Source organism: Indicator indicator, chromosome 7 (assembly GCF_027791375.1).
Source record: "Indicator indicator isolate 239-I01 chromosome 7, UM_Iind_1.1, whole genome shotgun sequence".
NCBI lineage: Eukaryota > Metazoa > Chordata > Aves > Piciformes > Indicatoridae > Indicator > Indicator indicator.
The window spans coordinates 24994530-25017294 of record NC_072016.1 but is presented as its reverse complement, the minus strand read 5'-3'; the positions used below and the strand labels follow the sequence as shown (position 1 = coordinate 25017294).

The window sequence follows — 22765 nt, the reverse complement described above, 5'->3', positions numbered from 1 at the left end:
CTCTCATTTCTCAAAAGCTGTATCACTTCTGGAAACAGGAGAGGACATTACAATTATAAATGAGTAAAACCTTAGTGTGAGGGTCATGTTCTCCATTAAAGCTAAACAGAGCAATTATGATGCTTACAGATGATTTGTACTTAACTCCTGTAAACTCCAACATACACATAAACAAGGGAAGTTACATTGACCAGTAAATTCATAAAACTAATTGCAAAGCAGAGTATGCAGTGGTATAGAAAAAGGAAAGGAATGAGGTGGGTACAAAAGAGAAACATTGGGGAGAAGAAGAATGAAAGTTCAAGACAGGAATGGAAGATATCCCTAGCTTTGCACAATTATACAGAATTATTTATACATACTAGGTTTTGTAAATGCTGTTGAAGGTTTTATCTGTTTTTCTGTCTTAGATGATTTGGAGCCAACCAGGAAAAGCACAAGCTCACTTCATAAGTGAGTTCAGTCAGATTCTTCAGCTTGATTTCAAGTTCTATAGATTAGATTAGAAATTCTACATGGTTTAGACTGAAATCCTAAGTAAGAAAAAAGTAACTCTTATTAAGTTCAAAACGGCAATTCTCAAAACTTCCAGACAACTAACAATCTGAAAACACCTGTACTCTTTATAGGTATCAATTTTAAATATTCCTGCTTTGCAGAGTCTTAAAGTGTTTACAGCACTGAAGAACTTGGCTGTTCCCATACCACAATGGACTGTCAACCACATGTGGAGATAAAGTGGAGATAAGTGGAGAAAAGTAGAGATAAAGCTTAGACAAGGCAGCATTTGACACTGTGGTATGCAAGTTCTTCAGCTGATTTAACTCCGTGTTCCTTTCATGACTCAAAAGCTTGTACTTTTGATCACGAAAGTCCTTATTTCAATTATGTAAACAACTTAGAGTCCTAGTCATTAACAGCAAAGTGTGAGATGCTACTAATAGAAAAATTCATGTTCCTAATTGCAAATTAATTTTCTTTCACTTCTGTCTTGTCTACATATTTCTTGGTCTAATTCATTTTGCCTAGCTCTTCCCCATGTATTAATTTGAGTGGATTACCTTTTTAAAAATTTATTTCATTTATTTTTATTTAACTGTCAAATAGCTAAGACCCTAAATTGTTTCAGTTAATTCTGATGAGAACTTTGATACTGTCAAACTTTATGCTCCTCCATTACAAGGTTATTATTTTATACTTACATTTTGATTTTACTTTCTATTTGAGTGCAAAATTGCCAAGAGACCTGAAAGAATGGCCATGGAATAATACTATATTACAATAGAGTTTACTTGCTAATGCATGCATGGAGTAGTACACAATTCATACAAAAATAAAAAAGGATCATATTAATTCATATGAAAATTTGTAGATGACTAATACAATAAATATAACCACAGTGACTACACTACATTAACATGACACGAATAGTGTTTGAAAATTCTGAACCCATACTAAATTAAAATACCTCATGGTGATTGATTTTACCATTCAAAGATGAGAAGTTAGCACTAGTAAACAGAAAAGCTTGTTTATCACTTGCATGCTGCAGTCTGCAACTCTGTGATTATTTAAACTGTTGTTAAGAACTGAGCAGACAAGAATAATGCATGCACAGTACTTGTTTTTTCCCCTCTCCTTTTCTGCTGCTCAGGCTTGTTTCCCAAACAACTGCTGGGCTGCCTAGTCAGAAGCAAACACTCATAGATACCCTGGGTAACTGGACAAAGCATTTTTCAGCACAGAGAGTTTAGTTTTGAACTGGGGAAAAAGCAGTCTTCATGGGGACAGGAAATGGGATCATGAGACAATTTTTCAATTATTACAAAAATAACTTTATTAAGAAAGAAGGAAGGAAGGAATAGAATTACTGCACTTCTCCATGTGCCAATATCCTACAGCTCCTGCAAAAGAAAAGAAAAGGAATTACATGAAAAAAATAACTTAGTGCCCTACATAGCACACTATCAATATTTCTACACTGCTTACCCTTCTCCTCTGCTTCCAGCAATTACTGGCAGGACACTGTCTCTACTCATTCTAGGCACAGAGGACACAGAAAGATTTAGTTCACTATCAGAAACATCAATTTTTCTATACAACCATTACATACATCACAAGCACACCACTGTCATGGAACATTTACTGTGATACTTACCTTCTGCTTTCTGAATCCTTGCATCATTTATGGAATGAAACTTGACATCTATGTAACACCTCCAAGCAGGGAGAGGACAAAGTAACACTGATTCACCATGGCTGCATAAAACATGGCACAGCTCAGGCATTTGAAGCCTCTTTTCCTGTAGCAAGATAACTTCAGGACACAGTAAACAAAATTCTAATAACTCAGCCCACCCCAACCCCCCTTTCCCCTGCTCCCAATTCCTAGTACACATGGGCATACCCAGATTGTACTTACTACTTTGAAGCCTCCTCCTGGGTCCTCTCTCATCTGGAAATACAAAGTCATACTGGCATGTCTTCTGGCAGCTGTCTTTACCATCACCTTTGACATGAAGATCTCACCTTTGTCCTTCTAGGCTTATTTCAGTAGAGTACAATATATACAAGTCACTATCTACATATTTTTGCATCTGCTTAAACTGCAGCTGAGCCCAAACAAGGCCGGGAGTAAAACCTTAACATTGCAAGTCACCTAATTGCATTAGCATTCTTTTGTGCTGTCAGTTTTAACAATTCCTCAAGCTCAGTGAAGCATCTACCTAAATACCACATTCAAAACACAAGTTACGAGAATGACTAGGTATAAGGTCACATTTAAATACACAGCTGCTCAGTGTTGGTGCCATCCAATTACCTGTATTTCATGATAAAAAGTGTTTGCCTCTGAGATACACCAGACAAGCAGAAACCTAGGGCACATGCCTAATCCCAGACCAGAATGGTCACATAAATTACATAGAAACATAATACAGCAAAACCTCTCTATGCAGATGAGATGCTGTGTCCTCAGCCGAAACTCAGCCTTGAAAAGTTTGTACTATGAGTTACACAGAAACTTACCTGGACGTGTGTACACAATATCCATGTTTAAGGCTTCACAAACTCTCTTTTCTAATCCACATTTAACACTTTGACCTCACAAATACCACCTGATCAGCACATAAGGATGCACAGTACACAATCACAAGGGAAGTGACAGACTCAGGGTTACATGTAGTGTCACCAGTGACATAACACCCCCTTACACAGACAATACCTTGCTTAATGCAACTAGTGCCTCCTCCCAACCTAGCCCCCAGGAAAAGAGAAAGCTAAGCCACTTCTGACTTTCTGAACTTGTCAACATACTGTGTTACCATTTCTTTCCCCAGCTTCTCTAAGTTTCATCACAAATTGCTCCAATTAGACAAAACAGAAGAAACCATGCACACAGGAAGGTCACCAAATTCAGTCACATATATTGACATTGCTTTATCTACACAGTTTGTAGCATTATTATTTTGATAAAACATTACAGGCAATTAATAGCATGCGTAAGTTAACCACATGGTAAATGTTAGCCTTGTCTTTTAAAATAATGCAGGTTAATCCAACCCAGTTCATTGCTAATATAGAAAACACAGGTAAAATGGAAAAAATGAGATGCTGTGAGAAGTACTAAGGTATTATTGAACCAAGGTCACAAAACATCCCACTGAACCAAACCCAAACCATATGTCCCGAACTGAGCCAAGATGTTGCAAGGCAGCCTGAAGCATGTTCACCAGATGCAAATTGACTTCCATTTAACAAATATATTTTTCTAAACAGGTACAACCACTGGCAGAGCTTCCTCCAGCCCCTGAGGAACCTCTGCTTTATCCATTACTGTCATAGCACACAGACCCCATCTGTTTCTAGAAAACTCTTTGGTGCTCATGTGTCTTTTCTCTAAAAGTGATAAATGACTCTTCTTTCCAGCTAAAAGAATCCTGTGGAAAGTGAGGTAGAGCTAAAGCTGTTCATGCCTCAGGTTACTACTGTTATGCTTCAGTACACTTAAAGAGGACAGGTACTTCACAAAGCCAACAGAAAGACAAGCTCTCGAGAGCAAAGCTTTTACTAAATTTGAAAAGGTAGAATAAGAAGGTAATGAAAAGTTGCAGAAAGATGAAGTACAAAGGGATTCAAGGGAAGGTGAAAACAATGGTAGTAAATACTACAAATATAAATACCTATCTGAATAGCCCCTTTTAGTTCTTCCAGGAATTTATTGAATGAGTACAGATTAAATATTTCATGTATTTATAATTAAAAACAATAATATTATTACAGATATGCTTTGATAGTACTGAGGGATGATTGTGATCAGAATCTCTATTAATAGATTTTGTGTAAACAGGTGCATAAAAACAGTCAGTGTGCCATATTACTGGAAAAAGATCGACCTGCTTTATACTTTATAAAAGGAACACAGGGAAAAATAAACTACTTTTTTCATATACATTCTTTGCTCGTATAATTGAAATTTCCTGTCCTGTTGCAGTTAGCACAGAAGTGTTACCAGGTTTTGTAACAATTAAGAACTGCTAATTGGTAATCAAGGCTAGGACCATTCACGAAAACACTGGTTAGTTATTTTGTGTTACCTGTTTGCTGTTACAAGACACTGAGTATCGTAAGACAGCTGCTGCTTGTACAATTTGTGAGCTGTGCGGGAAGTAATGAACTTTACCTTTTTATTTCTTTGCAAACAGGAAAAAATGTTAAGCTATTGAAGTCTTTCTTAAACTTCCCATCAGCAAATACAACTTTTGCAGTTTGGAAAAATCAAATTGCATCTGTCGCAGTGCATGACACAAGGTTGCAGAGTCCTTTTAGTTAGCTGGATCATGTGCTCCCAGAGTCTTAGCCATACAACCATCTTATCACAATGAGGAGGCACTGAGAATCAGCACAGTGAAAGTAAAACATGCACTATCTTCTCCAATGTTAACAACTGCTCAAAGTACAGAAAGCTGAACACATTTCACATTGTAGTCATTGCAAAGAGATATATAAAATTTAACAGGATTCTGTTCTCGAGTTACTTCATTGCTCTACTCAATTAAATGTTATGTAATGATTCACCACTTACAAGGGTATTCTATATTATTCATACTCCATTGACTTCAGTGAAGCTTCTTCTGATTATTCCAATAAAGATAACTAGTTATAAGGAAAAATATTAATTTCCTGTGTAAGGCCTAAGCACCAGCAAGTTAAAAGTAGGGACTAAGTATAGCAACCACTGTGCTATTTTTGTAATTCATGCATGGGGAGATTCAGGTTATTGTATCATAACTGTTTACATCATTGATATCAGTTTGACTGCTAAGCAGCCTAAGGATGAGGACTACTACACGTTTCTTCATGTATTGTAGCAGGTTATTCCAATACTCACTCACCTTCATATTTCAATCTTTAAAACACCTTAACTCTACTCATTCTCAGTGTAAGAAGTGAGTAAAATCGATGATTCCTTTTCTTGGTCACTGAGTCTTTGCCCAAAACACTCCCAGGCTTTTGCATCTCCTGGTATCTGGCAGTTAAAGCAGTGACTTCACTATGCAGCTGAGACCACATGCACGAGGTCAAGTCTCCAGATTTCTGCTTTCAACTGCTACCTGTTGCACCAAAGTAACTTGATCAACCATGTTCGCTGTCAAAGATATTTGCCTTCATCATCACATTTTCCATCAGACAAAAACAAACCAATCAGCTCTGAAGTGCAGTTAACCATTTGGGTAAAAAAACCCAACCAACCAACCAAACCAACAACAAACAAAACCAAAACATAATAAGCTGCAAACAGTCATATCCCCAGGCTGTCTAATGCTAACAATCCTTCATTTTCTCATTGAGTAACAGCTGCTTCTTTCAAGACTAACATAAGCAGAACCAGCCAGCCTGCTTTCCATTGACATGAAACTGTTAATACAAGTAGATTTCCAGTTTGTAGGAAAGGTAAGCAATTTACTTACCTTTGCATTGGAAATGTAATAAAATTGCATGTGGGCATCATCACTTGTGAGAGACTGTGAACCACACAGATGTGCACCAATCCAAACCATGTGGTCTGAGCTCCTGCCTGAGCTGCACATGATTTGGCCATGCACTGCTGTGCTCTTTTTATGAGGAACAGGGGAACACAGGCAAGGAGGCAACCAAGTCTGCACCTTCTTGCAAGGAAGAAATAATTTCTGTGTTACACACGACTGAAAGATACTCCCTAGGGATTTGAAGAATTTAAATGTAGAAAGCCCAATAAAAATTAATGTAATTGAGAATCTAAGGAATTGAGAGATGAAAATACCTTGCATAAAGCCTTTCTGGAAGATCACAGCAGAGACAGAAATTGAATATAGCTCTCACGAGTATCAAACAAAACACTTCCCCCCCCCCCCCTTTTAAAATACTAGAAAGTGTGAATCATTTCCTTGTCACCAGAGATTTCATAAACCTTGGCTATTCTGATCACAATATTTAAATCCACATTTTTAAGGACATTACTTATCTTTTATTTAACTCAAGAGGAGCTGGTTGTGCATACAGCAGAACAGTACATTAACTGCTATATTTGCAACATTTCAAAACCGCTATGATGCTTCCATATGCCTACATCTGTTTGTGCTATCCATGCAAAGACACAAACACTGCAAACCAAAGCAAGCAATGCTATAAGCTATCAGGTATTCATCTTTGAGAACACACAATATTGACAACATCCAAAAGGGGAAGGGGGTGTGAGAACATAAGAGCAGTTAACAAATCAGTGTCGTAGGTAAATTGAATGCCTAACTTGTTCAGCAAGTCCTACGAGTGAGAGCTAAGGATCTGGTAGGAAGTGGATTGTAACAGGTAACAGCAAAGCAATGGACACAGCCTCTAACCACTGAGCTCTGGAACTAGCTGCAACAAGAGTGTGCAGGGCAAGACAGTATCAGTTGGTTCACAAAAGGGTACACCAATTCATGGACAACAGATCCCCAACAGGTCAGTAAAAGACTGGGTAGGTAAATACACTCCAGTGATTCTTGAGAGTACCGAAACCCCCTACACTTTCCTTGGCAAATAAACTAGATTTGGTTTTAGCATGCATTTCATCTGTTCCCTGGGGCACCTCTACAGAAGGATATTCCTATCGACATGAGATTTTAGCTTTACCTACTGTGGAAGGACTTCTACCTTCCCTCAGAATCCAGGTTTACAAGGTTTTCAAGCAAAATGTTTGAAATATGATGATGGAAATGGAATTCCAAAGGCAACTGATCCCGCATGCAATAAAAACATTGGAAAGAATGTTCCCTTTTATTTTTTGTAATTGCAAAATACTCTTCATACTAATTGCAGTTACCTTCTACAGTATAGAAATAAACTCATGGGAGAGGCTTTGCATCAGTGTCACTAATTTGAAGAGTACACTGTCACCTGGTCTCTGTATACAGGGTACAGGCTTGAACTTTGCTATGTATGTTTTTGGAAGATGTAATGATTCCACGTGCTTATATTTCCAAAATAAATCTTCCAAAAACTTGGAGGAGGGTTTAACAAGCACAAGCATTTTACTTGTGTGTATGATGCAGAAACTTGCTTCTATCTAGCTCATAGAAAACGAGCTCGTTTCATTCAAAATTGCTGCCATAATGTTTTCAGTATCAAGATTTCATTAATTTCTATACCATCAAGGTCTGTTTCAATATTAAGCAGAAAAATCAGAAAGCTACTAATATGGGAAGACTACTCTGAGCCAAGACTTCAGGGTCTGGCTTTATTTCAAGTTGTAGAGATGTCTTAAAAAAAAAAAAAGGGGGGGGGGGAACTAAAAGGCTCAAAATCAAGTTAGAATAATTAATCTTTGCCTCTTGTTTCCTGTTTCCTATAGAAAGGATCACCCTAAGAACCTTATCCTGCTTCTTTTATCTACATGTTTATCCTTCAATTTGTATGCCTCTACACTGCTGCTTACAACTGAAGCTAAGCAGTAAATATGAGATATATGCAGAGCATTCCAAGTAACCATTTTCCACCTGTGCTTGTCCACTGAGCCAGTGAAAACACTTGTATTGATTCCACCAGTACTTTTACATTTCATAAGAAGCAAAGTGAAACACTAAACTTCTGCAGATCACAGAATAGTTTGCTGGAGTATGCCACACAAGTTCAAAAGCAATAGGAAAAAATCCTCAACCTGTTGGCTATCCTCTTGCTAATACAGCCTGCCACTCAGTTAATGCTCATCACTTTGTTTCATGGCAATTTATACTCAACTTGTCAAGAAAATCTCCATATCACCACTTACAATCACTAAGTTATCTTTTTTTTAACTAAAAATTTAAGTAAAAACATAGGGAAAGGACACATTAAATGTAATTTTTTAAATTACTTTGATATGAATGTGCAAACTTTTTATTATAGTGTTTTCAGTCACGTTCAATGGTTTATATAAGCTGTTTTGACAGAAAGAATGCACCAGTCCACTAACTCTGCTAGAGGTAAACCTTGGCTTCCTTCAGGAAATTACCTATGCTCTCTGCAGATCACCAGGTGAGAGGTGAAGTGGTGACCTGTTAATCCTATCATTCCACCAGGCTATGAATGCATTACAGCGTCACTAGCCTGAAGTTAATTTATTTCACAGAATCACAGATATTTGTCCCCTTTTCTTAAAAGTGTCCATTAAGTGCTAATGAAATTGTTCTTATTGAATCCAGCTAAATTTAACATTGTAACCAATCCCAAGTTCTGAAAAAAAATTGCAAAATAAAATTATTTTTTAATATTTATTGTCCTGTAAATGAAGAAAAGGAAAAATTCCTTCATATGAAGGCATTTACTCTTTCCTAAAAGCTTATATAAATTATCATTCCTCAAATGTCATGATATGGCCATATAATCTTTATATTATGCTTCATTAAACACCAATAAAATACCAAACCATCATTATGTAGTTTTTAAGACTCCTAGAAGTAGACTGGAGAAAAATTAATTTTTCATATAATTTCAAATGTAATTGGCAAATATAAAGGGTCCAATTAAAAACCTACTGATGGAGGTCACAGGAGTCTTTCAATTAAGTTTCATGTGCTTTGGGATAAGGCACCAATATAAATATTAGCAAGTGAAGAGAAATGAAAACTTACCCATGAATTCAATTCCTAAATGGTCTGCTATATATCCAAGAAAGCATGTAAAAAAAAAAGAAAAAGAAAAAAGAGATGGAAATGTTAGCAAATAGTAAATATCACCTTTATCATCACTGGTAGCATTCAATATCTACATGGCAGAGCTGCAGAACGCAACGTGGCATGGGTACTGGTCAAAAAGAAAAGCAGAACCTTGCCCTTCAAAGGGTAATCCTAAAAAGTGAATTTAGGGCACTGAGCTGTCACAAAAGGGTAATGTCTTTGGGGAAGACATGAATGCCTTTACTCATTATATTTATACTTGACTGAAGTGCCTCAAGCCAGCTACCTATAGGAACTTCTTTTTCTCTTCCTCCTGAATCTCAACATGTTAACTGCTATCGATTGTTCTACAAGGCTTAGCTTTCATTTTCTGTGACAGAAATCAAACCAAAACAGAGATGAAGGGAAGGCTTTCACTGAGCTTTGCAGCTCTCACCACAGTACTGTGGCCACACTTGCACTTTGATTGCATAACTGCTACCTGTTGTGTAACAGAAAATCTGATTTCAGGAAGTAGAGGCCATGTTCCTTTCTTAGCCATTTGACTGATAAGATGAAATAATTTCAAGACATTTAGAAATGAAGCAAAAAATGTTAATATTTTTAGAATATTGATTGAATTTACCTCATGGAGTGCAAAATATTTTAGGACCCTTTTTTCACATGACAAATTACAACATGGTATGTCCCTTACAGACAGATGAATTAGTGCCAAGCAGATTTAAATTTAAATAAAATAGTTATTAAATTTAAGTTGATAAGAAGTATCTTTAAACTGATGTGCAACTAGAAAGTAACAAACTCTTCATCCAGCAGGGACAAGACAACAGAAAAAATGTTAACTGACTTCAGAACTGGAGTGTGTAAGGGGTAGTAGCCTCAAGTCCAAACTGAAATTTTGGAAGGTCAGACATTCAGGAAGGCTGAAAACCAAAATTTTCTTCTATGCTAGACTTGATTAATTTTGCTTTTCCTTGGGAGGTAATAATTTGGATTACAAAGAACAGAAAAATAATTTATTTTTTCTTTTTGCCTGAGGAAAAAGCAACATATTCCATTAAAATGCAATAAAACCAAAATATTTTAGTTTTGTTTATTTTATTTTCAATTTTTAGTCACATTTCCTTAATAAAGAACATGACTTCACCCACGTTTCCAAAAGCACTGTGTGCAAATGAAAGCAGTTGGGAAGAAGGCAGGAGTGTTACAACACTGAGCAAGACTGATGTGCTGTCTAGTGCTTGGGAGCTGGGAGGTACTACTGGGAGACACAATATAATCTGAGTCTATGTAGAACAGGTGTAAACTCCATTCTCCTTTCCTAACTGGGCTATACACATTCTCTCCATTCTTTCCATCTGCAGCCTGTGTTCAGCATCATGGTTAAAAGCCACTGAGGCAGTACACCCAAGGCCCCTTTTACCCCCACGAAGACAGGATGGGGGGAAGCAGAGAAGATAGAGGGAGCTGGGGGAGACATCTCCCCCAATTCAAGGCTGTGAGTCAGTGGACTCACATGAGCCCTTCCCCCAAGCCATGTACAGCAGTTACTCTCACTTGCACTGCTGTGGTGAAAATAAAACATTTTGCAAGCTCCAGTTTTGGAGATAGGTTTCTCCTAACAACTTCCAGAAACTCTCCCAACACGTCCACATGAGACAGACATAGGGAAGGGAAGAGCTCAGCAAGGGCAATGGCAAGAAAGCAAGCTGTGATGGTGACCTAATACAAAAATGTAAGCTATTGACCCCTCACATGCCACAGTATAACAAAGGATTATATTGCTATACATTCATAACATATAAATTATAAATTGTCTGCAGAATAGTTCCTTAGACACAGCGAGAACAAAACAAAGTAATTCACCATCAAGCAATGTAGTTACTTTAAGGACTCAGTTCAACAAAAATGTGTATGAGAGCTATTAATGTGCTGAAGTGTGGGTGCTGCTCTACAAGATGGGGTCTTTAACTAAATAATTCAACTGCATTTTATTTGTGATATTGTGATTTCTTCTTTCTTTTTGGTATTGTTGTGTTCTTAGGAACTAATATATTGCTCAGACAGGAAGATTACTCACTTTTATATTTTATTTTATGAATATTTCTGTACTTTGTTGTTGATGTGGAGAAAATACCCTGCCTTACGGTCCTTGCACTATGTGAATTTGTTGCTAGTATTAAAGCCATTTTAATTTATACTTTATGAGTACATACACACCTCGGAATACTTGATAACAAGCACAGGAGAAGATAAATTCACACTTGGTAATGGATTAATTTGTTAGTGCTTCACAAAGGACATGCAGCCTCATGTCTCGATTGTGATTTGCAGGGGCTTTTTTCTTAGTCATATTAATATGGAGATTTTTCCCTAGTTAAAGACAGGTTTCATTACCCCAGCTACATTCTAAGCTACACTATGAATAGAAATATAAAATCCACATGTAAACCTCACTGATTTAGAGAAGAAAAATCTTGGACATGAAAATACTCCTTTGTAGACAACAGATGTTTCAATCTGTTCTAAAGACAGGTTGAAGGAGACATGAAGGAGACAACTTTTAGAAATTAGTGCAACAGTGAAGTATTTTCCTCTGCAAAATAAATATATCCGTTCCAATATACTTGTAAAAGTTGTTAAATTGTCCTTGGTAGATTACTGTCTTGAACACAAAATGCAACAGGATAATATGCTACAAGATACCTTGGGACAGCTCAGGTAGTCTGAACAGATTAACTGGCTGGAAGGAGGAGGTCTAAATGCTAAATATTAGACCAATCAAATTTGGTCAGAAATGAAGAAAAATCCTTCCATTCAAATTGCAGGTATTTTAGGGTACTACCTAACATATAAATTGCTGCTGTCTTATCTTTTATGTTTTATTATGTTCAACAGCACACATGAAGCTAACTCATAACTGGCTACATATACATATGGAAGTGTATTAATTTTTGGTCCCTCATTTTGCACATGAACACGCAGAATTATATGACAAGGCATTTGTCTAATCAGTAAGAATGGCTCTTCTTTTCTCTGCTATCCATAAGTGGTTATCAGATTTAGCAAATTGGCCAAATTCTTCCAGAGGATGCTTTTTTTTTTTTTTTTTGTATGTGTGTTTCAGAAACAAAAGAAAAAAGCACCAGCATGCAGATATTTTAAAAATCTGGGATATTACAAAGATTAAATTTTTTTTTGTTGTTTTTAAGAGATTCTGATGATTTGGTTTTGTAAACACTCAAAAGTATTCTTCACAATGTTTTGAGGGGTGGGGTGGATGAAAGAAATGGTTGGGTCAGTTCAGGGAAAACAGAGACATAAAATCAAGATAGTTCAACTACTGATATTTCAAAGCATCTTCACTGAATGATGTGACAGAAATTTCCTTCTGAGATACATAAAAAGGGCCCTCTGTGGGACAAACTAAATCCAGAGAATGACTTTGAAAAGACAAATACCTGATGCCTCATTTTATCCTCTCTGGAAAAGAGGATTATCAAAAATTTTCTAGATGTAAAATTTCCCTGGCAATAAACAGGCTGTTCTTTACACATTAGCTGTTAAAATTATAAGTGTATGGAATATAACAATAATTTGCCCTATGTGCATCAAGACACAGTGGTAAAAATCATACATAAGCACATCCCCTACAAAATACTTGAAATTATAAATCATGGCTACAGAAATGATGGTAAGATTCAAAAAAAGAAACAAAGCCATAAATCTATAAAAAAAACCGCACACTCTAATATTTTCTCAGCATAAACAATGAAATATTCTTTACATTCTCATTTTGTATTGACAGGTTTAAATTTATTTTAAACCAAATTCAAACAAACATTAAAGACATTTAGAAGATAAATATGAAAATAAATATTGTAGAAAACATATAAAGGTTAATTGCTTTATTCTTGTTTGTTGGGGTTTTTTTGTTGCTGTGTTGTGTTCTTTTGATTCGCTTTGCTTTTCCAAAGGAGGAAAAATGATTTGCTGTAACTATTTGTATGGCTACGAAGAGGCTATATTATAGCCTCAGGACAGAATCTCCCTGCCCACTATCAATTCCATAACAAAGGAATACTTGAAAAACATCCAGCAAACCCTGTTATTGCATAAATAATATATAGCCCTGAAAAATGGAACAAACTGTTCATTGCCCTTTGACTGACAAAAGCTTATGATTGTGGTTTATACCACCAAAGTTGAAAGAATGTTTCTGACTTCTGAAAATAAATAATAGCAGTGCGCCCACCTTCACAGGCTCAAGACAAGGAAATTTCAACTGCATACCTCATCTGCAGCATGCAAGCTTATAGGATTAAAAATTCCTCTTCTTTGTAATATTTAAGACCTTAAATTATCTCCACAGCTAACAGACTTTGAGGCACTATGCTGAATTTTCATGAAAAAAAAATAGTTTCATCAAACAAAATAAGCAACCTCTACTGACATCCCCAATATTGTAAACAATATGGATTTTAACCCTAGGTTACTTTTTGTTACAACAAGCTATAAATTCAGCAAAGATAATAAATGTGTTTAATTTCAAATCAATGAACAGCCATAGAATTTACTAAATGAAGATTGTGTGTAAGAATTTTACCTCATCCAGGATAAAGTATTTAATGTCAGACAAATGCAGCAATGAGTTGTTTTTCTTTCAACATCCCACTCTTTTCTTCAATAAGAGGAGAGAGCAGGTAAATAGTAGATGCTGCTGCTATACACAGACATATTTTTGCTAATTTACTTAACATTCATAAATCAGGAGAAATGCTCAATATGTGTAAGGACTTCAATTAATCCCAGAATGTCAGCACACAAACAGTGAAGTCTACTCAGCATGCGTTGTCTCTCTGGTCAGACGACTTGAAGATGCTTTCTTATTTTATTTGCTAAAAACTTAATTCTCTTTCCATGAAAAATATTAACTGCATGTAAAGAAAATGAATGCCAGTATAAAGCCTCATAGTTCAAGGTGACAAGTTTCCTCTAAATACTTGTTAAAAATGATAAACCAACGTGATCACTCTGAGATCAGCTCCCACCCCCACAATGAGACTGCAGTAAACATTGCACATTATAGTCTGAGTACTTGATTACTGATATGAGCATAAACTACTATAACCAATGATTCTAATAGATGTTTCTTAGAAAAATCAAGGACACTATTCTGCAGTTCTGGCAGATCAGTAAAGCCCTGTATTAGCACTGCAATTGCAAAAATGCAATTTTAACTATTTGTTCCTGTGGCAGTTTTAGGCTGCTGCCTAGGAAATTTTGCACAGATCTTGAGCGGAAAGCGGTAGGATGTAAATAAGTTCCCACTGCATGCAAAAGAAAAATAAAAATAAGGTCTAAATAATCCCTTTGGTCTGATAACTAACATAAAGTTAGTTGTATAAACTCTTTTTTCTCAGCTTCTTCGCTCTAGCAGGTACTAGCTGATAGCTTTTGCTTGGCTGCTGCTGACCTTGGCTGTGCTCTCATTGTGGGCTAAGTACTAACAATCTACTCTCTGCCTTTGCCTTTTCCCTTGTACAGGGGGAAAGGTGGCAGAGAGGGGGAAGCTATTGGTAATCTCTTGGTTTTGTCCAGGAGGGTTCTTGTGTTGTTTATAAATTGTAAATGCATGTAAATATTGTATATTTTGTACATATTCATTGCATTTCATATTCCTAGATTTTAGTTTGCTTGCAAATATAGCTTCATTTGCTCCCTACTGAGCTGGTCTAGCAATTTTAGTTCGGGCGGTAATTCTCTCAAATTAGTTGGGGGGAATTTCAATCCACTACAGTTCTCATTCATTACTGCAGCCTATCATCTTCTGTGAAGTTCCTTTATTTTTTTTTCTTTGCTCCATACATTACACATATTTTATATTGCTATCAAGAAGTCCAGCCTTACATACCAGAACCTCTGACTGTGCTAAGGATTGCATAAAGACAAAGCACTGACATAACTATCTGACCTACATTTACAATTCTGAACTTTTTTTTCCCCTGGGCTTCTGCAGCAGCTTTGACAATGACTACACTTATCCCACAGTCACAATCACATCGTAGGTGATTACAGCACTGTCACAAGTGAGAAACTGTCAGGAGAATTAGGTTATGGAGTAATACATTCTTCTACCCTCTGTGTTACTAACACAACAGTTCCTGCAGAGCTGAGATCCGCACTAAATAAAATCCCAGGCCCACCTCTCATGATTACTCCAAGTTTGCATGGTGGCATCATATTCCCTCTTCAGAGGGGCTCACCTTTATTTGTAGGAATGCTGGTGACTGGATTTGAAGGCATTTATCTATATTGAACTCAGATGTTTTAGGTAACCAGGCACTTCCATTTAATTTCAGTAGGAATTGGCATGGTTATTCATGTAGAGTCCTTTGAAAATGCCAACCTTTATTTACACTGGAGAAACTAATCCTTTCCTAACTATGTTGTGACTGAATCTCATAAAGCTAGGTGGAAGAAGCAGCATATTTTTGGTCAAAACTGAGAAAAAAAAGTACAAACCATACCCCACATGAATATTCAGTACTTTCAAAACACACAGTCTAAAGAGTTTTTAGAACCATGTATGAATTAGATTATCTTGTTTCAGGCATGAAAGATTTTGTTTGGCTTCTCCGTTCAGTGAGAGAAAGAATCCTCTTCTGGTTAAATAAATGACAAAACAAATGTCTATTAAAGTGGAATAAGTCTACAAGATTTTTAAAAATTACCAAATGGGTGGGTATTTGATAATACGGGTCTGCAAAATACAACCATTTTCACAGAAACATCCAAGGAATTGTTAATAGCTCCCTCATCTTATAAACATATGACATTTAATAGACATTTCTCATGCTAAATTGTTATTTTATTCCTTCCACAAACCATTAAGCTGTCCTTCACTTGCTACTACAGGAAAATGTTTCAGATGCAATCATGTTTACTGCTCTCTAAAGGCACAGAAATTTTTTAAAGTTTTTGTCAATTTCTTAAAACCTAATTACTTTCTTCAGCTTCAGGACAAGGAATGTACATCATTTTATGAAAAAAAAAATATAGCTTTATTCCCTAATGTACCAAGTAATTTTGTCTTGCTGCAGTCAAAAAAACCCCAACAACACCAGTAACAGCAGAGTACAGGTGTTTACACCAAGACTTTTACAATATTGAGTGAAAGTTTTAGTGGTTGTGAATTATACATCTCTAATGACAACAGAGTTGCTATATGTAATTATATCCACACTTAGCTGCCTAGATAACTGGTCTGAGTTTTGCACAAAAGAACTTGGGAGACCTAAAGATGTGTGATTCTCAGACGTTTTTAGAAAGATGCTGTTTTTTATCTGCTTGGATTTGGCAAACTACATTTCTTTAGACATTCAATTTTGACACCAGTAAGCGTTATTTGCTGTACACAGAAAACTTATATTGTTTCATTTTAAATAACATAGAATGTAGCAAGATTATATTCTGATTGTGCATGTGTCTTGCACGTCACATCATTTAAGTAGCTGCATGATGCAGCTGCATTTTTGAACCTCATTTTCAGTACTCCTCTGTTTCAAGCTCAGATGATGTTAAAAAGGCATAAGCTTTAACCAACATCTTCTCAATGTCTGTGGCATTTGATGTCTTACAGGGTCACTGGCCTCCTGTGCAATAGATACTCCTGTGTACTAGGAGTCTCTCAACCTACCTTCCTGAACCATAAAAATTTTGTTAAAGCCAAGATCTTACTGAGAGTCCCTTCTTTATGAGACTAAGCATGGAAATGTAACGACACTTGGATCCAGCTGCAGATAAGCAAACCACAAGCACATGGTGCTTAAGAAGTTTTTATTTAAAAGAGGTTGTTCTCAGCCATGTAGGTCTCCCCTACCTTAGTGAGGAAGATGAGAAGCATTCCTCCTTTTTTAAAAATTTATTTTAATTTCACAGAGCCATACACTTGAAAACTGTAGAGAACTCTATCAGCATTTGTTCAACATCTCTTATGAGTCAGTGGATGAAATATCAAATGTCAATTCATAAAAATGCTGCCATTACTGTGCAATTCCCACATATCTCCAAAACAGGTAGTATAGCAAGGGAATGACTCCAAATCTAGGCACATCTCTCCTTTATTTTCAATTCTAACTCCCTCTTTATTCACTTTATAACTTAACTAATAGTGGTTGTTTATTTTAAAATGTTGCTGCACGCTTTTTGGCTGCCACTGTGTGCAAATCATGCACGTATACAACACTGCTTGCACTGCATTTATGCAGTATGTGGTACTAAACATTAAATGGACAAAAGTTCTGGTATACACCAGAGAAACTAGTGAGTTTTATTTTGGGCTTCTCTTTGTTACCTGGAAAATGCCTATCAAAAAACCTTCACGATTCTACCAAAACATCTGAGCAGTTATATCTTACTTAATGCTGGTTGATACATATAGAGACTTGAGGTGATTGTTTTGCTATATACTATTTTCAGATTGAGGGAAAGGCTCTGAAGGACAGGAACACTTCAGTACTCCAATTTGAGGGCTTGCTCAAGTAATCTATGAGATGCCTTCCCCAAATCCTATCCTGTGAAGTTGATGCACTGTATGAACAGTCTTAACAGAAATATACCAGCAATTGTCATCCTATTCATGGTATCAAACCACAAACAGCAGACAGGTGCAGAGGACCTCAGTTTTTCTCTTAGTTAAAAGCTTTTCTCGACATCTGGGAATAATTTGTTCAAGCTAATCAATACTAAACCAGGTATGCTAGAAAAACATGACAATTTGGACAGCAGTTCTGCAATATAGAGAGCACTGTGTCTGAATGGCAGGATTTTTGATACAAGATAATCATATGAACTATTTGTTGAGGTGTGAAAACTATGGAGCTGAGGTAATGTATCTCTTACCAGGAACTGTAGCAGTTCAAATGGTGCCATTTTGTTATAACTGTGGGTGTTGGCACACATGCCCTAACAACGTCAGAAGAACTTGTGTTCATGAATTCATACATAATAAATAATTCCCCACACCATTCAGTCAGATACAGTGCATGCAAATGGAATCATGACTTTTGTCCATGCCAAAGCTGTCTTGTTTACAGAAAGCTTATGGAAATATATTCTGCTTAGAAGCCACAAGCTAACAACGTAACCAAATGAGTAGCAGTAAAAATGGATGGCAAAAAATGACCATCAGATCTCCCTCACAGTGTTTGAGCATCTTGTGTAATTTTGAATACACAACATGAACTTATAACTTCCAACACGGAGGTAACAATCTGAAGAACTATTTAGTGGTTTTTGCATTTGAATGCTGTAGGGTTTGAAACTCTTTACTACTATAAATACATTAAACCAACATTAATTACTTTGAATCATAGAATCACTTAGGTTGGAAGGGACCTTAGAGATCCTCTGCTCCAACCTCCATGCTATGGGCAGGGATGCCTTTCAACTAGACTTAGCTGCTCAAGGCCTCATCCAGCCTGGCCTTAACACCCTCTGGGAGGAGGCATCCACAACCTCCCTGGGCAACCTATTCCAGAGTCTCACCACTGAAGAACTTCTTCCTAAGATCCAGTCTAAACCTACGCTCCCTCAGCTTAAAAACATTCTCCCTTGTCCTGTTGCTAGACAACCTTATGGAAAGTCCCTCTCCAGTCTTCCTGTAGGATCCCTTCAGGTATTCAAAGGCAGCTATTAGGTCCCCCTAGTCTTCTCTTGTCCGTATTGAACAACCCCAGCTTCCTCAGCCTGTCCTCATAGCAGATGTGTTCCAGCCCTTGGATCATCTTTGTGGTCCTCCTCTGGATTCAATCCAACAGCTCTGTATCCTTGTTATGATAGGGACACCAGAACTGGATGCAGTATTCAAGGTGGGGTCTCACAAAAGCAGAGTAAAGTGTAAGAGTCACATAGTAAAGATAGTCTAAAAATGTTAATGTTTGAGATGGATGATACGACATAAGATTCGAAGCAGACACAGGGCTCTGATAAAAGAAGGTTTTATCAATAGCAATAAAAAATAGCGTATTGAAACAAAAGTGTGTGATGTGCACACAACCCAGAATCTCCTACAACAAGAGCACAAAATTAAAGTTGTTCTTTGCCCTTTTTTGCATATGGTCATACACTGCAATTAATTTTTATGAATATAATGTGAAAATAGGGCCAAAAGGAGTGATATGTACAGAATGTTATATAAATATATATATATTATAGATATGTATATAGATACATACATATATATATATATAACCACTCTGTCAGAGCAGTTTAAGCAAATGGATTTCTTGTGCACTGATCAGATGCAAACCAAACCAACCAAAATGGTACCTATATGCTGACTCCTGTGGCACTGGTGGTTTACATGTGGCCTTCAAAAGCCACAAATTACTGCAGCACCTCACACCAAGAAGCATATGAAAAAAAGAAACCAACAACCAAAAAAGTACAAAGGAGGAGAATTCATTCTTTGAACTTCATACACACGAACCATTATTTCAAAGCTAGGTAAAGCAGTTTAGATGAATGTGAAGCTCATTTGTTAAAAGACTTCACGGAAAAAAGTGACAGAGAGCCAATAGGAAATACTGAAAGAGCCACTATGGCCTGCCCTTTGCCAGATCCCTCAGTGACACCAGCACTTTGGATGATCTAAGTGCACTTTTCTTATTTCTTCTCCATAACACACACATTCGGGGCCTCAAAGAATTTAATAGTTCCCAGTAAATTTCAGAGAACATTCCCCCATCAAAGATCTGTTTCATTTCAGGTTTGAGATATAATTTTATCTTACATTCAATTTTTATTAACAATATAGAGGAAGTCAATGTTCCCTTTATAAGACCTTTCTACTAGGACGTATATTATTTTAATGAACAAAAACAAGGCAAAAGGAAGGTCTGGATTTTTTCCAGTAAAAACAACCTAGGTATGTCAGTAAGTAAATTAGTTCTGTAGAATGATCTAGAAAACAGAAATAATGTTATAATCTGCTTAGAAATGTTTGCTTTTGTTTTTTATCTCTTTGTTTGGTTTTGGTTTGTTTTGTTTTTTGGTATTTTGTTTAAACCAGTAGGACTTTGCTCAGAGCAAAGCTGTGTGCTCAGGTCAAAACTCTTTACTTCTGTGGACATTCAACTTTCAGGACCTATCAATGTGGAAAGGGAGGTTTGCCTTTTCCATGTTTAGCTCCACCTCTGCACCTTCACAACCTAAGCAACTCAAAAGCTCCGCAAAACAGGTCATCCAGTACAGCAGGTAAGATGCTGATGGGCAGGTACAGCACTGAAGTATTGACCCAGCACAACTGCAATTGAAGTGCAGGGTTAACACTGTCATATGCACCCTACAGAGGGCAGGCAAATACCTAGCAGGATTGACATTATCAGCTACTCTTGTACTGCCCAAAGCATTTATAGCTCTAAAAAGTAAATAAAGCAAACTTAGAAAACATGAGTTTTCTCTCTCATCATTGGAGAAAAAGCCTTTATATGACATCTGAATTAAGTTTGATCCAAGGTCTGTACAAGAGGAAAATGGGTGAACACAACTACAGCTTCAGCTAACACAGTCTTTGGATAATCTGCTACCCAGATGAAGTGGGTTTTCCCCTGTGAAACATACTAGTCTAAGAAACATGGAGGCACCTCTCAACTGACAAGACTGTAGTTAGTATGCAGGAGCTCACATGGAAAACTCTCTTTTTCAGTGGCAATATTACAGACCAAATCCTTATAAAATGTGTAAAACATAGTGCAAAATGTTCAAAAAGCTTAAAACAGTGAACAGAAAAAGAGACAAAGATACACTTCTATTGTGATTTCCAAAACATTTTAACTTTACTTGAGGGTCAGAACTTCAGTTCCAGAATAAGATTGAGTAGGAAAATTAACCTGAAAGAAAGATAGTGAAAGGTGCCAAAGTTGAGCAGCTGACCCAAATCCTCCCTTTTCCAGAACATAGAAGAAGCAGAAATATTCCTCTTCAGAGGAGCTGTAAGGCTCCAGCAAAACAAGATCTGTATTTTCTGGGACTCTAGCAACAGATATTCTCAGTCAGTTGTTCCACTCATTGCATTTACTAGAAGTGACCTCTTTGCCTAAAATGCTGTATGAAGTAACAGTCTCATCCTGCTATTTCCTTAGTCCTCTACATGAAATGCGATCTGAAATCTGTGTTGCTGCTTAAGCTAAGACCAGCATCAGAAACAGGTATTTACACTTCATAGTAGCTTTACAAAGTATCAGTAAATATCCTGGAAACAAGATGATATCAATGATAAAGTACTTGCTACCATTGCTATAAAACCATTACCTCTATCAGATTGTGATGATTTAATAGTCTTTTTCCCTAAAACAAAAGACGGGAAGGAAAGTAACTGTCATAGGCTGAGTTTTAATCTATAAGGTATACAGATGAAAAAAAAAAATCGTACAGGCTTGTGAAAAAAAAAAAAAAAGAGTATTTGGCCTTACTGTCAGAGAACAGCAGCAGCAATACTGTTTTCTTCTAAGGAAAGAAGCTGTCCATTGCAAATCATAAGTCCTTTTTCTCAGCAGCTGCGAAGTACAAATAACTTTCAATAATATTATAAGCTAGAAAAAACAGCTGTCTATGTTTATTTCATTTGACAAATGTACTTGCCATTGAGGATTAAAGATTTTCTTCCTATAAAGAAAACTTTAAAGAGAGGCTAACACATGGTTATAAACGTATTTAGGCACCTAAACACCTTTTTAAAATAAATCTCCCAATACTTTTACCTTGTAAAACAAAACTGAAGTCACTTTCAAAACAGAAACCAGTTGTCTTAGGTTCATACTTCTTAAGCTCTCCCAAAAATTTTATTTCTTAGGGGTAACATCTATGTAAAAGAAACAAGTGACTTTCATCTAACCTTGAATTCACACATTCAACAACTCAGCAGGAGGTACACCTACATATAGTTATTGCAACATGGAGGAACAGCCATGCATGAATTATCATGGTCTAAGAACACTCTGTGGTCTTGCAACTGGTTATTCCATGACACTGAATCATAGAATGGCTTGAGTTGGAAGGGACCTCAAAGATCATCTAGTTCCATTCACCCTGCCATGGGCAGGGACTATCTCCCACTAGACCAGGTTGCTCAAAGCCACATCCAGCCTCATCTTAAACACTTCTAAGGATGAGGTGTCCACAACTTCTCTGGGCAACCTGTTCCAGTGTCTCACAAGACTCACAGTAAAGAGCTTTTTCCTAATGTCTAATCTAAATCTACCCTGCTCTTGTTTAAAACCATTGCCCCTTGTTCTGTCACCACAGCCCCTTATAAACAGTCCTTCTCCAGCTTTCCTGTAGGCTCCAGAGGCCTGGAAGGTTGCTATTAGAGCTCTTCAGAGCTTCCTCTTATCCAGGCTGAACAGAACCAGCTCCCTGAGCCTCAGGACAGCTATTGTTCTTCATTGTAGGTAGGTAAGGTTAGCTGGGAGACACCTAGACTTGCTATGAAATATCCATTTTGCTGAAATGAGTTCTCCTACATTTGTCAAACAATTGCATTAGCAGAAAGTTATCAGGATGCCAAATACTGAAGTCTGCATGTTCAC

The 22765-nt window shown here is 36.8% G+C and overlaps 1 protein-coding gene across 1 annotated transcript in view; it reads right to left on the bottom strand.

The window, feature by feature from the left end:
• The window catches only part of NRG3 (neuregulin 3), a 364488-nt gene that overhangs the window by 60644 nt on the left and 281079 nt on the right, over positions 1-22765 (bottom strand). The window contains exon 4 of the mRNA XM_054382363.1: positions 9129-9155. Within this exon, the coding sequence (XP_054238338.1) occupies positions 9129-9155 (27 nt within the window). The remainder of the gene's footprint in view (positions 1-9128; positions 9156-22765) is intronic.